At 38.2% G+C, this 16259-nt stretch overlaps 1 protein-coding gene and 1 long non-coding RNA gene across 2 annotated transcripts in view; one reads left to right on the top strand and one right to left on the bottom strand.

Moving 5' to 3' along the window:
- LOC102167944 overlaps window positions 1–2234 on the top strand; it is an 82494-nt gene extending 80260 nt beyond the window's left edge. The window contains exon 3 of the long non-coding RNA XR_305067.3: window positions 2114–2234. This is a non-coding gene — a long non-coding RNA (uncharacterized LOC102167944). The remainder of the gene's footprint in view (window positions 1–2113) is intronic.
- CAMK2D (calcium/calmodulin dependent protein kinase II delta) overlaps window positions 1–16259 on the bottom strand; it is a 305299-nt gene that overhangs the window by 16687 nt on the left and 272353 nt on the right. Inside the window, 2 exon segments of the mRNA NM_214381.1 lie at window positions 1486–1501; window positions 1504–1560. Coding sequence (NP_999546.1) covers window positions 1486–1501; window positions 1504–1560 — 73 coding nt within the window.

The following is a 16259-nucleotide window of genomic DNA, read 5'->3' as shown; positions in this document are numbered from 1 at the left end:
TTAGAAACACTTTCTGATATATAGATAACTGTGCTCCAAATCCCTGCTGTCACCGCTACCTGAAAGTTTATACGCCATCAGGTGATAGAGGAAAGTCACTGTTGTCCTGAAATATCTGTGCCCCTTGTGTTGTCAGCAGAATTTTTATCCTTTCTGATTTGGTGGGCAGTAAACCCTCCTACAGCCAGATTTGTTTATACTTAATTAGTGGGCATTAGTCTACTTGTCATTTTCATTCCCCTTTTGCTAATAGCTTATATCCTTTACCTACTCTACTTCTCAATCTTAATAGAAGTGAACTTTTAATATATTTTACAAATATTTTTCTATTTATAGTTTCTTAATTTTGGCTTTTTTAAAAATTAAAGTATGTAAGTTTGGATTATCTACTTAGGTAGCCTAATCATTTTGCCTTCTCATTTCAATTCTCCTGCTTTTAAACTTAGATCTTGGAGTTTCTGTCGTGGCTTGGGGAAACAAATCTAACTAGCATCTGTGAGGACGCAAGTTCAACCCCTGGCCTCACTCAATGGATTAAGGATCCAGCGTTGCCAGGAGTTGTGGTGTAGGTTGCAGATGTGGCTAGGATCCCGTGTTGCTATGGCTGTGGTATAGGCCAACAGCTACAGCTCCAATTTGACCCCTAGCTTGGGAACTCCATATGCTGCAGGTGCAGCCCTAAAAACACCAAAAAAAAAAAAAATTTTTTTTTAAACGTAGATCTTTCCGACCAGAGATCAATCTCTTCTTTGCATTCAACTCTTTCATTCAAGAGGACCTCCCTTGTATGGATGGCGTAAGGGAGGGTTGAGAACTGATTTTTATTTCCACTCAAATAGCTGATGTATTCATCTACATCCTTTGCATAATAAGCCTTCATGCGCTCTTATTTGAAAGCTTCATTTTTATCTGATCACAGTCAACTTCCTTTGATTCAGTACCTATGGTTCAGCAGTTTATAAACTTTAGCACACTTTCTTCAAATACAATTTTATCTAAGAGACAAGCTTCTAAAAAGAGATAAGGATGAAGCTGAGTTGTGCTGGCTGAAGAGGGAAATGGCTGTCGGATGTTGCTTCCTCATCTCTTTCCCTGTACCATCACCTCCGCAGAACTGTGAGGAAATACATCCCTTAAACCAGAATGCACTTTTTAAGTGCTTTCCTGTTTCTTGCGTCTTTGTGCTTATGCCCAAAAGGCTCTACCTAGAATGCTGTCTTGCACAGGGAGGTGCTAGAGTCACACTTCTATGCCTTGACAAAGAAACCTCCTGTTCTATCAGAAGTCTTGTCTACTCTCTAAAATCTTAAATACATTTATTTCTCTCCTAGGGGCACTTGAGTCATTTATATGTTGAAATGAAACTACTGTAGATTTATCAAGCCTGGGGTTAAATATGCATGAATTCAGGTACACTGAAGAAGGTATTCATGTAGAAATACTTTGTCATAGGCACAAAAGCAAAATAAACATGTCACTACTCACGTGTAAGCTTCAAAGTCCCGTTGTTGATAGCTTCAATCAATTGTTCAGTGACTTTGATAATCTCTTGCTTTCGTGCTAAAGGCGAAGAGAAAGAGTAGGGTGAGAATAAAAGGTAAGAGTCATATAAAATATTACTCTGGTAATCCAGCTATTTTCCTTGCCATCTGAGACACATCCCTCTCATTAGCTTGGTGCTATCCGCTCTATGATCTTGTTGCTCGAAGTGCACAGATCAACAGTAGCTACCTCTTCTGTCAACCTGGCAGAAAGAGAGATCTTAGGTCCTACTCCAGACCTACAGATTCAGCATCTGCATTTTAACAGGACCCTCAGGTTCTGTTTATATAGTGGAAGCACTGCTACCTTCCCTTCTTAGAAAACAATAGTCGCCTGGAAGATCAAGGCTATATTTTCAAGGCTAAACTGTATTTAGTGTCTATTACTTTTATCAACACGATTGAGTTTATGACCATTTTTCTTCTACCATTAACAGATATGTCATTAAAAAAGATAATCTTAAAGTTATCCTCACTCTACTAATATACATCTATTTTCAGGATATAGCTGATATCTTGCACTGAGACATTTAATTTTCTATATAATTATTTGCTTTTTTTCTACTGTTCAGCTCAACTGAGTGAGGATGCCAACACTGTAACTGCCATCATATCTAGACAAATGGACTTCTGTAAACCATAAACTGGAAAAGCAATGCATGAATCAGTGCTGTGGATGGAGCTGGAAACCCCTCTGTATCGTGGTCAACACTGACACCAGACATGATTTGCTTTGATTCCTAGTCTCCAACTGGTAAAATTATTAATAGTAGGCTTGGCTCAAACACCACCTATTTCATCTGCCTAAAGTGTCCTTTTCCTGTTTTGAATGCCTGCATTGTATTATTCACTTGGCAATTAAGCATATGCTATACACTGTGACATCTTCTTTAGTTAACTTATTGTTTTAAATTGTTACTAAACTTTGTTGACTGTGTCATCCGCCTTCCTAGTTAAATTAAAACCTCTCCATGGGCAAATAAAATGTTGTTTGCTGGTATCCTCTACGAAGCTTTACCCACTGTCTTTAATAAAACAGATGCTCAATAAGTTTGTGAATTTGATCCACTGATGCTGATAAGCTTTTCCTGATTTGAGAACAGTATTCTCTTACTAATGAAGGCATGAAATATTTTAAAAATTAAATTTCATTGAATTTTGTGTTAAGAACATTGTGATAACTTCATTAAGTCACTGGAAATAAGCTGGAGGTAGTCACAAAAAGTTATTTCCATTCTGTCTTAGTAAGGCTGCTGTTCATCACAGAAAAAGCTGACACCCGGGTTTAGTTCGTTATTGATTAAGGGCAACCAGTCTGCATTTTTAATGAATACTAATCTGTCTAAAGCAGATTCTTAACCATAAACCGAAATGTTGACATTCGCTTTCAAAACTCCAGGTTATCCAGGTCGTGATAGTCCTTATTAAAAATAAATGTTCTGTAAACCTAACTTGAATTCATTGAGACTATGTCAGACAACCTTATAAAAATAGAGTTTGTCCATAAAATGGTTACAAACAATGTCAAGGTCAATAGCACAAAAAATAATCACTATATAGCTGAGGTTTCACATTCAGTTACATGATTTCATTTATATTGAAGAAACATGACATAGGGTTTCTTAGCTCCTATCCACACCTAAAACATTTCTTGTCCATGCTCACTTGGTTAACAAATATCTGTAATATATCAAACATCAAAACATACTAACACAAGTAGTGGCAGGGAATAATTCTGTAATAGGGATGGTGCCAGTGGCACATTTTAGCTTAATTTAGTTAGGCAGTAAGTTATTCATTGGTCCGTGGCCTCATCAGTATGAACATTTGGCGAAAACGCCTGACAGCTGACCTAATTCCAGAATATAAAGGACACCGATATAGAGGAGCTCAGAAATGAAATTAGGAAAATGTGACCACCAAAACTTCCTCCTGGTATTAAATCCTCAACTGACAGCATTCTTAGGATGCTAGGTGGCTCATAGGAAAAACCTACAGTTTAGAAAACAATGTCAATTTTTTCTGACAAAAAGGAGAAAAAAATGAACATAAGATTGCTGCCCTTTGAAGAGCCTCATTACCCTAAGACTTAGTTTGTAAAGTGTGAAAAGTTCAGGGTCAGTTTCTGAAAGTCTCTGGATTCTTTCATAAGCATAACATGAAATTAGAAACTTCGGTGTGTACATGGCCATATCTCACTGTGAACCATGGTGGAAATACTCAGTTCTTCAAGAGGCTGCATCCTACAACTGGATTTATTTTTGTGCTGCATAATCAAAGCAACACAAATTGTCTTCTTCGTTCTTATGATCAGAAGCAGCAGTGCTTTAGCTGGCAGGACAGCAAATGGAAAGAAGCCAGGATGCTCCTGTGCCGCCTCATCATAAAGGCAACGTGACTCTCCTGGCTCAGGAGGGGCCTGGAGCTCAGGAATCTTTAGAGTGCTCATTTCCCTGGAGCAAAGGCGCTTGAGTGAGTCAGGGCAGCACATGACAGCTGGCTCTTGAAAGGAAAGCAGAAGGCTGGGAATGAATCATTTGTATGGAGTAGTCTGTTGTGGTTGGGACTGTTGCCACAGTGACCTAGAGGGAGCCCGAGGGTTGGTGCTGGCTCCAGTGCCTTTCATCAACAGTGAGGCTGAGGGACAGGCCCCGGGCTGGGGGTCTGCATGCCCATGTTCTGTGGGTGGGGCCCCCTCTCATCCAGCCTCCCCTCTTCCCGAACATCAAGTAATGGCCACTCCAGAAGTCCAAGTGGGGAGAGCTGGTGATGTATCACTAATCACACTTGAGGTGAGGGAAGAGTGTACCAGCATGGGGTTCCCTGAGTACCAGAAGCTTCCACCTCATAACTTGCCACTTAACCACAGGGAACTGAGTACTTTTATTTCTAGAACTGAGGTGTTCATGCCTATACCCACAGGTCCCCAAGTAGTTTCTGGGGCTTTCCAGGTCCCTAGAGGGAAGGCAGGTGAGGAAAGCCAGTGGGGGGGCTACTCGAGATCCTGCGTACCACTGCTTCCCTTGAAATTCTGCAAAGGGGTTGGGAACACCATCAGGTTCAAAGTGATTATGAGATAACACAGCCGATAGATTGCAACATTTCTCAAGCATCATCAGATCTGAGCATCATGACTGTTCTCTGAGATATGCAGACCGACATTCTCTCTCTGGCTAACAGAGAGGTCCAGAGCACAGGCGTGGGGCTTGCTGATTGCTCCTTTCCACCGCCCTGAAACACTCCCCCTCCTTTCTCTTCCCTCCAGCTTTTCTTACCAGTTTTCTGGTCACATCAACTCACTCTGATTTGCCATGTTATCTTTCTCTACCTGGACTTTAAATGTTTCAATCCCTTTTAAAGGCTCGCTTTGAGGCCCTCCTACCGTACACTGTTATCCCTATGGTTCAGTCTATACCAGTGTTTTAAACAGCTGTCTAATCCCATGACTCCCAAATGTTACCTCCTTTCTAGACCTTTTATCAGTATGGCAATACCTATTTTGGAATCTCCATTTGATATCTCAAACCCAGCATGAACCCTAAACTGAACATAGGAATGTCTATCACCACAAACCTAATCGCTTTTCCAGGCACCTCTATCCTGGGGATGACAACATCAGCCATCCAGTTGCAAGAGACAGAAACAAGCCTGAGAATCGTTTTGGCTCCCTCATCTCACCTCTCCCAACCCAATCTTTTAAATCCTATTGACTTTGCCCCTTTAAGGCCTTACACATTAGTCCATTTCTCACCCTCGCTCTGTATGAGCATCCATCATTTCTTGTCCAGTGGAAGTGTCTGAACAGGACTACCAAACCTTGTATAATCTATACCTGCCCAAATCACCAGCCCCACCCACAGGTGGTTTTATTTCACCTGTAGTGCCCTCTCTCAACAATTCAAAATGAACACCCTTCTGCCTCCTGCCAACTCTTCACATGAGCGGTCCCCTCTTCTTGTCAGTGTCCCCCATCTTTGCCTCCATTTCTAACTTTTTTTTTTTTTGTCTTTTTGCCATTTCTTAGGCCGCTCCCGCGGCATATGGAGGTTCCCAGGCTAGGGGTCTAATTGGAGCCGTAGCCACTGGCCTACGCCAGAGCCACAGCAACGCAGGATCCGAGCCGCGTCTGCAACCTACACCACAGCTCACAGCAACGCCGGATCCTTAACCCACTGAGCAAGGGCAGGGACCGAACCTGCAACCTCATGGTTCCTAGTCGGATTCGTTAACCACTGCACCATGACGGGAACTCCTCCATTTCTTTTATAAGAGTTCAACTCAACTATTATTTCTTCAAAAATGCCTACTTGGACTTGTTTTAGGAAAGGTCCCTGTGTTAGATGCTATGCCTGCTGGTACACTTGTATTTACGTACTTCTTTGTGTGCATTTGTTTATCTTCTCCACTGAACTCCACAAGGGTAGATACTCACCATTGCAAGCTGCAGTACATGGCATAAAGTAAATGTTCAATAAATACTTGAATAAACAAACTCAAGTACTCTCTTTCTCAGTCATCCATGAGTCATATAATTTACCTTGAGCAATTACAGTGTTATTTCATGGGGTATGTTTTCAGCCTCTTCATCATTTCTTTTGCTTGCTCTTGGTAATCTCATTTATCCCTCTGACTTTGACCATCTACTGAAGACCACCAAATCGCTATTACTGACCTTAAATCTTTCTGGGCTTCAAGTTCATTTTAATATGTGCAAGCTAAACATTCCCTGTTGTCCTGGCATTTCAGACGTGGAGTGCTCAAAATTGACATCAAGTATTTTCTCTGCAAAACCTGCTGCTTCTCTGGCATTTCTCATCTTGGATGGGGCACCGTAATCTACTCCGTTGCCTACATGAAAATCCTTGATGCCTCTTTTCAATTCCTTGTGTGGATCACCAGCTCCTCTTTATTCATCCAAATCTTTCTCAGATCCTTTTCTTTCTCTCTGGGCTCACTGCCATTGCTCTGACGCAGACTGTCAGAAGTGCCTAAGCCTTCCTGCCTTGAGGTTTCCTCCCCACCCCCTCCACTCCTCACCACCTCCCCACTCCCTCCACTCCTCACCACCTCCCCACTCCCTCCACTCCTCACCACCACAGAATGATCTCTCTACAGAGTACAGCTGAACGTGCTGCTCTTCCAGTCTCTGGGGAGCCAAAGCTCATACTTCTTTGTTTGTTCATTAAAGGTCTTCCGTTTCTAGCTTTGTCTCCTGATACTTCTTTTCCCCCAGGGCTTGCACATAATCTATCTACAACTACACCAAAGGACTCACTCTTTCCCAACCAGTCCTGGCTCATTGATAATTCTGTGCCTTTCCCCTCATTGCTCCTTTCTCCTTCCATTCTCTGCTCCAATGTCATCTGCTCTGTATGAACTTTTCTGAGTGCCTCAGACATGGCTATTTGAGTTCCTGCATCCTCCTACAGGATTATCACAGGACAGTCACAGATCTGACCAGGACTTCACCACCTTCTACCTTTAACAGCTAGTAATTGAGTAAATGGCTGTACATGTATGCACATATGAATAAATAAATACATAGACAATGTATATAAAGTGCTGTGTACAATTTCAAACATTAGATAAAGGCCAAATACGTAGGTGAAGATGATCATGGCTGGCAGTACCCTGGCTATGATTATGTTAACCGGGCACTCACAGATCTTGCAGATCTCAGAATCAGCAGTGACCACCATATGTGAGGCAACAGTGTTTTGAATTGTGAAGTAACCTGTATAGGTCTAGAATGATAAACTAGCGTATCTAGTCAGTGAGTAAACTTAATTTCAAGAAAGTTGAATGGAGAAAAAGATCCACGTTACGTGAACTTGGGTTTTTCTGAACCTTTGTTCAGATTTTGAATTTATTAGTTTGCAAAAGTGAAACTATTTAATAATAAAATTTATTCAGAAGCCTGGCTGGCCTGCAGTAAAACTTGGCCTAGGAAATGAACTGAATTTATACACGCAAATTGGTATTTACAAAAATGTAAGCAGAGTATTGAATACTGAAATCTTCAGTGAACTGTGCCTAAAGATTTACATATTCAATGATCAAACATTGAACAAGTAAAATCGTTGTTAGCCTTTTTGAGGTGTAGCATCTTAGTTTAGCAATTCTACTTATTTACCGTTTAATTTAACTACTACTTTTACACGTCTCAGAGTTATTGGGCACTTGGTTGTCAGAGACTTGAAGGACAGGGAGGTTAAGTGACTTGCTCAAGTCATCCAGCAAGCTTAGAAGCTGTGCCAGGGCTAGCGCTGTATTTGGCTGAGGTGCTGTCTGCTGTTTAATTCACAAATCTATGTTCCTTTCCAGCCCACAGTGCCTAATTCAATATTTTGAAATCATAAACTTAAATGAGCCACCTAAATGCCTTTGAACTTTCTCTGGCAAAGTGAATGACCACTTAATTACTAGGCCAGAGGTGTAATTAATTATTACACCAATTTCACAAAACTGGTATCCCACGGTTTTATTGTCTTTTTCCATGCTGCCATTAGTAAAAATAACTGTTGGGAATAGTTATTATCTTAGTCAAATATACAAATTAGGATCATTTTCACGCTCTTGATAGTTTTATAGAAAAAGGTGCCTATCAACTCAGCTATGTACGGAGTTTGCCATGCCATTAACAGCTTGTTTCTTAGTGATTATTTTTATTTCACTAGTTTGATATGTTAATTAATATCTGGGAGAGTAATTTCCATTATTTTGGCTTTAAAATCAAAGCTGTTGTAAACTCTGGAGTTGATTGGTTTAATAATCCATAGTATTTTATTCAAACATAACCTCCGGAAATTAACAAATTTCTACTCAAGACTGCTTTCAAGAAATTATTGTAAAGCTCAATTATCCAGAAATCACCTGTTTAGTAACATCAACATTTTAGCCCTTTAATTGCTAGAGGCCTTCAAAAACTTAAAAGATAAGTTATTCAAATCATCTTTGTACTTTGCTCTACAAATACTAACTCTTCTTAGCTTCAAAATTGTTTATTGGGAAGGAACTACTATTAGTCTTAGCCCTGTAAAAGTGCTATGGCCCAACAATAAATGATGAACAAATATTTAAGAACAGAAAAGTCTGGCATTGGGATTATTTAGTATAAGTGAAAATATGTTTAGATTTTTAAAAAAGGTTGGGGTTACAAAATATGGCAGTGTCATTCCTAAAATGAGTCTGAATCTGAGGATGAAACAAAATATTTGCTATTTTTTAAGTTAAAGGATGTATAAAGTATTTATAAAGATTTCATTAAAATGGCTTAAATAAAAGTTTCAGAGTCTGAAGAAGCTATGTATTATATGGAACATTTGCTGATGTGAAAGAATTCAGCCCAGCCACATTAAAATAACTGTTCTGCCACCCCCAGCTGACTTGTAGAAGCTAGAAATAGAAAAACATTATGAATACTGTTGAGTATGTTAAGTATTAAGATATTTCATTAATCAGATAGGTGTGGTACCACTTCCAGTTAAGAGCTGACAACATGGAAAAAAAAAAGATTTTAAGAAATTAGTTCAAAGATTCCTATCAACTGCTTAGATTTAAGACGAAATTTGTAGTCTATAAGGTTTTTTGTTTTTGGTTTTGGTTTTTTTGGTACCTTTTTGGGGGTTTTGCTTTGTCATTAAGGAAATCCAGCTTTCCTCAGATCTTGGAACTGTAATGATTCTAACTAACCTCTTCTAATCAATTTTACATGATATTAGCCAAAACAGGGCATATATCTTTCAGGTCAAAAATAAATGTCAATCTGTTAATGCTCTGTCCTTCAGCATGAATAGTCAGTAGTATAAAATATGGAGAAGGGTTAAAATCCCATGCAGCCATGAGTATAGGCTTTTATTTTTTCAATGATTTCTATTGGTGTTGCTTATTTTATCATTAATTTTCTTTTAAATAACTTACTCCTTTATAAAAAGTATACAATTTGAGTTCAGTGAAAAAAAGAGAATACATTCTTAGCTAAGTTTATTTATAACTACACTTTCCTGAACTATTCAACTAGTTGATCCATGAGTGCTCCCTTGGATCAAGAATGTAGGAAGAGGAGTTCCCACTGTGGTGCAATGGGTTAAGAATCCAATGGCAGCACCTTGGGTCTGTGTTGCCTCATCTGCAGCAGGTTGCAGCTGCAACTCCAATTCAATCATTGGCCCAGGAATTTCCATACACCATGGCATGGCCATAAAAAAAGAAAAAAAAAAAAAAAGAATGCAGGAAGAGCTAAGGAGGATATTCTACATGCTACAAAACCATCACATATCTTTGTTCATTTTGCAAAAAGTAAAAATTAAAAGACAAGCAAAAAGATCCACCAAAATTAATTGATGTCCTTGGATTTTTTTTAATTTTTTAATTTTTTTTGTCTTTTTGCCTTTTCTAGGGCTGCTCCTGTGGCATATGGAGGTTCCCAGGCTAGGGATCTAATCAGAGCTGTAGCTGCTGGCCTACGCCAGAGCCACAGCAATGCAGTATCCAAGCCACGTCTGCAACCTACGCCATAGCTCACGGCAACATCAAATCCTTAATCCACTGAGCAAGCAGCAATCACATGGTTGCACAACCTCATGGTTCCTAGTCAGATTCATTAATCACTGAGCCACGACGGGAACTCCCCTTGGATATTTTTGAGAAAGAACTAGATTGACTATAGAGTATGAAAAAATATTATGTTGGCACTACATATATTGAGTCTTATATGATTTTTTAAAGGTCTTTTCCCCTTGTTCCTAGGTTCCCAGAGGTTCCTAATCATATGTATTTCTCACACCAGTGTTGCCTTAACGAGGTTAACACTAAGTGGTTCTTACCCACCACTACATAGATTATACAGATATTTTAATTATGTCATTTTACTTTTTTGTCAGTGTTAAGTAGTGCTCATCTCATTGGAGCCATTTCCCTTGATGAGACTGACAAGATCTTACTACTGCCCAAGAATATGCAGTGGCATCTGCTGTCATTGTAACCCCATATTTTTTCGCTAATTCTCATCTCCAGCAGCTTGCATTGCAAAGTCTATCATTATCTAATCCATGCTTCCAGAATCAATGAATGGGAATTGCAAGGGCAGATTAGGTTTAGTGAAGTGGAAGAAGAAAGGCCAATTCACAAAACATGACCTAGAACCCAGACTCACCCACACTTTGTTTAAAAGAACTAGAGCTTCTACAATCAATAGTAAATAAGAGAATTAGTGAAAAAAGTTTATGGCACAAATCATGTAATTAAGGAACTTTTTTTTAATTTGGAAAATTATTGGAAAATAATAGACTCCCTTGATAAGTCAACTGTATAATGTATTTGTCTATGGAAAAGGCCAGGGCTCAGTGTGATATATGTGCCTATATGCCTAACTTTAATGATCTGATTATTGTTGTCACCTTCTGAGATGTCAGAAAATAGACTGAAAAGCATAGCTGTAGTTAGTCTGGATACATTTACAACAGCTTGTCACAACTTGCAAGACTCACTTAGGTTTGGAGGAAAATAACCTCCCATTTTCATCATACACATACACATTCACAAAATGATGTGAATTCCTATAACTCTTCTGATGTCCCCATGCATGTGACAGATAGCAGTAATAAGATTCCTAGGGCCAAGAGTCATATCTGTGATTAGTTACTACATTTTTCAAAGGTTAATTTGGGAGGGTGAAAATATTCTATCAAACCAGAAATTCTTAAATGAGTTCTCATGGCAAATGCTTTTTATTAAAGTGATACCTCACACTGGCACTATATATCCAATTCAGCTGGGGATATTCTGCTCTAAATTCAACTTAGAAAAATTAACTTAATAGTTTGTGGACTGGGAGTTTGAGGTTAGTAGATGCAAACTATTGCTTTTGGAGTAGATAAGCAATGAAGTCCTGCTGTATAGCACAGGGAACTATATCCAATCACTTGTAATGGAACATGATGGAAGATAATACGAGAAAAAGAATGCATATATATGTATTACTGGGTCACTTTGCTGTACAGCAGAAATTGACAGAACATTGTAAATCAACTATAGAAAATGAAAAAAAAAGTATCTGGACCAAATATGTTGCCTCCCATTTCAGTAAAGTATAGATGCTGCTGCCCTTAAGCCCTCAGCCATTGCAGCTTCCGGATGGTTGCACCCTGAGGGGAATTCAGGATGGGAAAAACAAGATACTGGCCCTAGATAGTTAAGATACATATCAAAGGAATAATTTCCATAAGCCCAGATTCTTGCATCTTCCCATAACAGAAAAGCCCTAAAAGCATTAACTTTTTTTTGTGATTAGCAGCAATATTTTGATGTTTCACTATATATATATATATATTTTTTTTTTTTTTCAGCAAAAAGTCCTATATATCCTGGCTCCTCTCTTACCTCTTTGGAACAGTTCCTCAGAGCTGTCTCAGAGGCTGCTTTCTGGGCTGTACTCCTCAGGTCACTGAGGTAAGGTTGCTGAAACATAACTCTCAAATCTAGGTTGTGCATTGTTTTTTTGTTTGTTTGTTTGTTTTTCCCCCAGTCAATGAACACTTGTTGGAATATCTTGGCCAAATTTTACAGGACCAGTAAAGTTATTCTTATTTTAATGAATGTCAGCCCAGTAAGGATTGTAAAACAATACATTTCAGAACAATATATTACTGTCGTTTTCATTTATTTTAGGATGTATTATAAATGTAAATTATCATAAAATGTAACTTACAGTACATACATATAAGCTACCTTTTCTGTCATTAAAGACCATTAACCTTTTTAGAGGTATTTCTCAACTATTCAGCAACTTCTTTACATTTTTGTTCACCTTAACTCTATATAATGTGATATAACGTTTGATTAGAATACTATAACTCCCAGTAAAGTAGGCTAAGTAGAGAATAAAAATACTCTGTACCCAAAATAGATACCACCATGGCAAGTTATTTTCCCCAAATGAAAACATTCTCTAGTTCAAAGTGAAAGCAAATGACATTTTGGAGCAAATTTCTTTCTTTTAAAATGTGAAAACACATAGTGATGATGGGTTTTTTTGTCTATTACTCAAACTTTGCCTAAAATCCAAAATTCTCTTCTTAATATTTGTGATCTGTGTTTTGCTAGATAGACATAATGTAAATAACCACACGTGGTGATATTAATAAAGAACTCTATACTCTTACAATGAATTATTTAAAAAACCAACAAATACTTAAGCTGTTAAATTCTGTCAAGACGTTTGGCTGCCCTTCGAGGAAACACTGAGCTAGGCAATCAGAATCTCCAGGAAGGATGGTTCTTGAGGGAGTCTGCCTGAAGAGTGTTTATATAATTCTGAATAGATATATTCCTTTTAAAATATGTATTTTGTTTACTTTTGTCCAAAACAATCAGTCTACATACTTTTCTTTTATTCCCATCAGGGGTAATCAAGATACACTCAAAAGTAAGCCAATATTTCAAAACACTTGAAAACATCCAGGGATAAAATGACCAGTTAAATGAGGGAAGACAGAGTCATTACTTAAAATAGTTCACGTTTAATTAAAAAAAAAAAATATGTCGGAGTTCCTGTCGTGGCGCAGTGGTTAATGAATCCGACTAGGAACCATGAGGTTGCAGGTTCGGTCCCTGCCCTTGCTCAGTGGGTTACGGATCTGGTGTTGCCGTGAGCTGTGGTGTAGGTTGCAGACTCGGCTTGGATCCCGAGTTGCTGTGGCTCTGGTGTAGGCCAGTGGCTACAGCTCCGATTCGACCCCTAGCCTGGGAACCTCCATATGCCGAGGGAGCGGCCCAAAGAAATAGCAAAAAGACAAAAAAAAAAAAAAAAAAATGTCGCTGAACTAAAAATTTTTAAGAGTTCAATCCAAATTAACTTACTGTAAAAAGCTCAGAATTCATTCATTAATGTACTGAGTGCCTACTATATGATACCATGGAGGCCAAAAACCAGTGAATGAAAACAATCTAATTGCTGAAAATTCATGACCAGTTAAAATAATACTGTTACCTTAATAAAAGCTTTTTTAAAATATTGGCTTTGGTTTTAAATAAAAAATGCACTTATTTTTTTGTACTTGGGCAGTTTCTATCTTTGCTTATATATGCAGATGGGCTGGATTCTACATTGTAGGTCTTAATATTCACTGATGTTTATCCACTTATCAAAATAAATGGCTTAGAAAATAGAAACACTGATGCTAACATAAAAAACACAGATCCCTTTAGATGTAAGGATTATTCTTTTAATAGTGACCCTTTGTGCTTACATCATCTGCTTATAGGCAAGAATGGCGAGAAATAATATAGTTTTGCTGACTGCCCATCATGGGCCAGGCATTTAACTACTATTTCTAGTCAACAGGACCATGTTTTGTTTCTTTTATTTCTGATAGGTTTGAACAATATGGAATTGTCACTTTTTTTTAAAGACGTTTATTTTTTCCATTATAGTTGATTTACAATATTCTGCCAATTCCTGCTGTATAGCAAAGTCACCCAGTCATACATATGTATATATATTCTTTTTCTCAAATTATCCCCCATCATGTTCCATCACAAGTGAACCTCATGTAATTCCCTGTGCTACACAGCAGGATCTCATTGCTTATCCACTCCACATGCAATTGTTTGCATCTACTAACTACCAACCCCAAACTTCCAGGAGTGGGATGGACTGGAATTGTCACTTTTGAAGGTAAAAAAATGGTTAAGCATGGAGACATCATTATCTCCACCCTATATAATATGATACAGAGAGGTTTACATGAGCAGCTAGATTGCACAGCTCATGAAGGGCTGGGCTATAATTCAAACCTACTATGTTTGACACCAACACACACACGCCTTCCAAACAGGAAAGAGGACCCTGTGACTTACTTTAAAAATGTTCATTTCCTGTATTTTTAGCTCCTACATTATGGGTAGGGGTGGGGCAGGGAACACGTGGAGAAAAACCCATGAAGATAAAAAGTTGGGATGTGATCATAACTTTTAAAAAATTCCAGTCATTTTAGGGCTGTTAGGACAAGACATGATCAATTTCCCTCATACTTTCTTCTTCTATCGATTAAATACTTATTATTCCTACTATTGCCAAATGCTGGTCTAGTTACTGTGGATATAGATGTAGACAAAACAGATAAAACCCCTTCCCTGAAAAAACTTATATTCTAGTAGGGAGAGGAGAGACAGTAAGCAAATAAGTAAAATCCATATTTCAGATAATGATAAATACTAGGAGAAAAATAAAGCAGAGAAGGAAAATGGGAAGGCTTGATTTGGAGGAGAACAATTTAAAATAGGTCGTCAAGGGAGATCTGAGAGGATAATATTTGATCAGAGACTGAAAAAGAGAAGAGGCAGCAGGCACCTGGAATTTGTATCAGGACATATCAGGCAGGGACTGGCAAGTACAAAGGCCCTGAGGCAGCAACCTGCTTGATATGATAAGTGTCAGGGTAGAGTTCCTGAGACATATAACAGGCGATGAAGTCATAGGAAAAGAAAGTATGGCTGGAGGAGGTCCTGATCCCTGAAGGCTTTATAATCCATTCTAATGGTTGACAGCCATGGACCATACAGAGCAGAAACAAAGCATGATCTGATCTATTCTAAAAGCATCACTCTGACTTCTGTGCTGTGAGTAGATAGGCAGGTAATGCCAAAGTAGGCAGACTGGCTAAGAAGTCATGTCTATAATACAAGCAAATGATGATGGTATTTTGGACCAGGGTGACGAAAGAAGAGTTAGTGAGCAGTAGTCAATTAAAAAAAATTGAGTGTATTTTGAAGGGAGAACCAGAAGACTTTGCTGATAAGACTAGATGCATAAGCAAAACTGAGGAGACAAAACATAGCAATACCTATAACAAAAACTGACTTTATGTACCAAACATGACATTACTTTTCATGTGATGGACTGGCACATTCTGCTTAATGACACTGACCAAGGGAGAAGTGTTACACTATTACAGAGCAAAAGAAAGACAGACAGACCGAAAGAAGGAAAATATAAACTACCTAATGCATTAAGTGTTAAGGACAAACATTTTATCCACGTACCTTGGAAGAAATTTTCTTTAACATAGAATAAAATTTTCAAGCAAAAACAGCTGAATGGGAAAATGTACCAGCAGAAAAATTTCCTTAAAGAGTGTTCTATATGACTGAAACTTAGCCTAGTCTGTCATATCCAGTATAGTATGTGCTCAATGATCTTTTTTAAAAAAACTGAACAAATCCGGATTTTTCAAATAGAGGTCTCTTCGTTAGGAATTGCATGTGTTACATGCATATGAAAATTTCTGTATTTGCTCACATATGACTTTTTTTAGCCATGTCCTTATGTTTATTTTTCAATGGACATATTATTCCTTGTTTTAGAATTATCTGGATATTAGCCAGAAACAAAGAAGGAACATTATCATGCAAAATCACCTTTATCTTTTCTTGACTTGCTCATAAGAGCAAGAAGTGTGGCAAGTGCCTACCTAGTGCACTTTACACTGTAGGTACTCCTGGATTATTTGTTGCACTAAACTGAAAAATGAAAATACTATTCCAAATGCAAATAAATGATAAAAATCCTTTTCTTCTAGATAGTCTCTTTTATTAAGCGCCTTCATTTAGGAATGCTTTCTCTGCTTCTCCATGTGCTATTTGAATTCTTCATTTAACATACTGATCTGAAATGGAATGGCTTGTAATCTAGCAGAATGGATTAAAAATGCACATGAC

Source organism: Sus scrofa, chromosome 8 (genome assembly GCF_000003025.6).
Source record: "Sus scrofa isolate TJ Tabasco breed Duroc chromosome 8, Sscrofa11.1, whole genome shotgun sequence".
Classification (NCBI taxonomy): domain Eukaryota; kingdom Metazoa; phylum Chordata; class Mammalia; order Artiodactyla; family Suidae; genus Sus; species Sus scrofa.
Note: the sequence above shows the minus strand (reverse complement) of the source record. Positions and strands in the feature narration are given on the sequence as shown.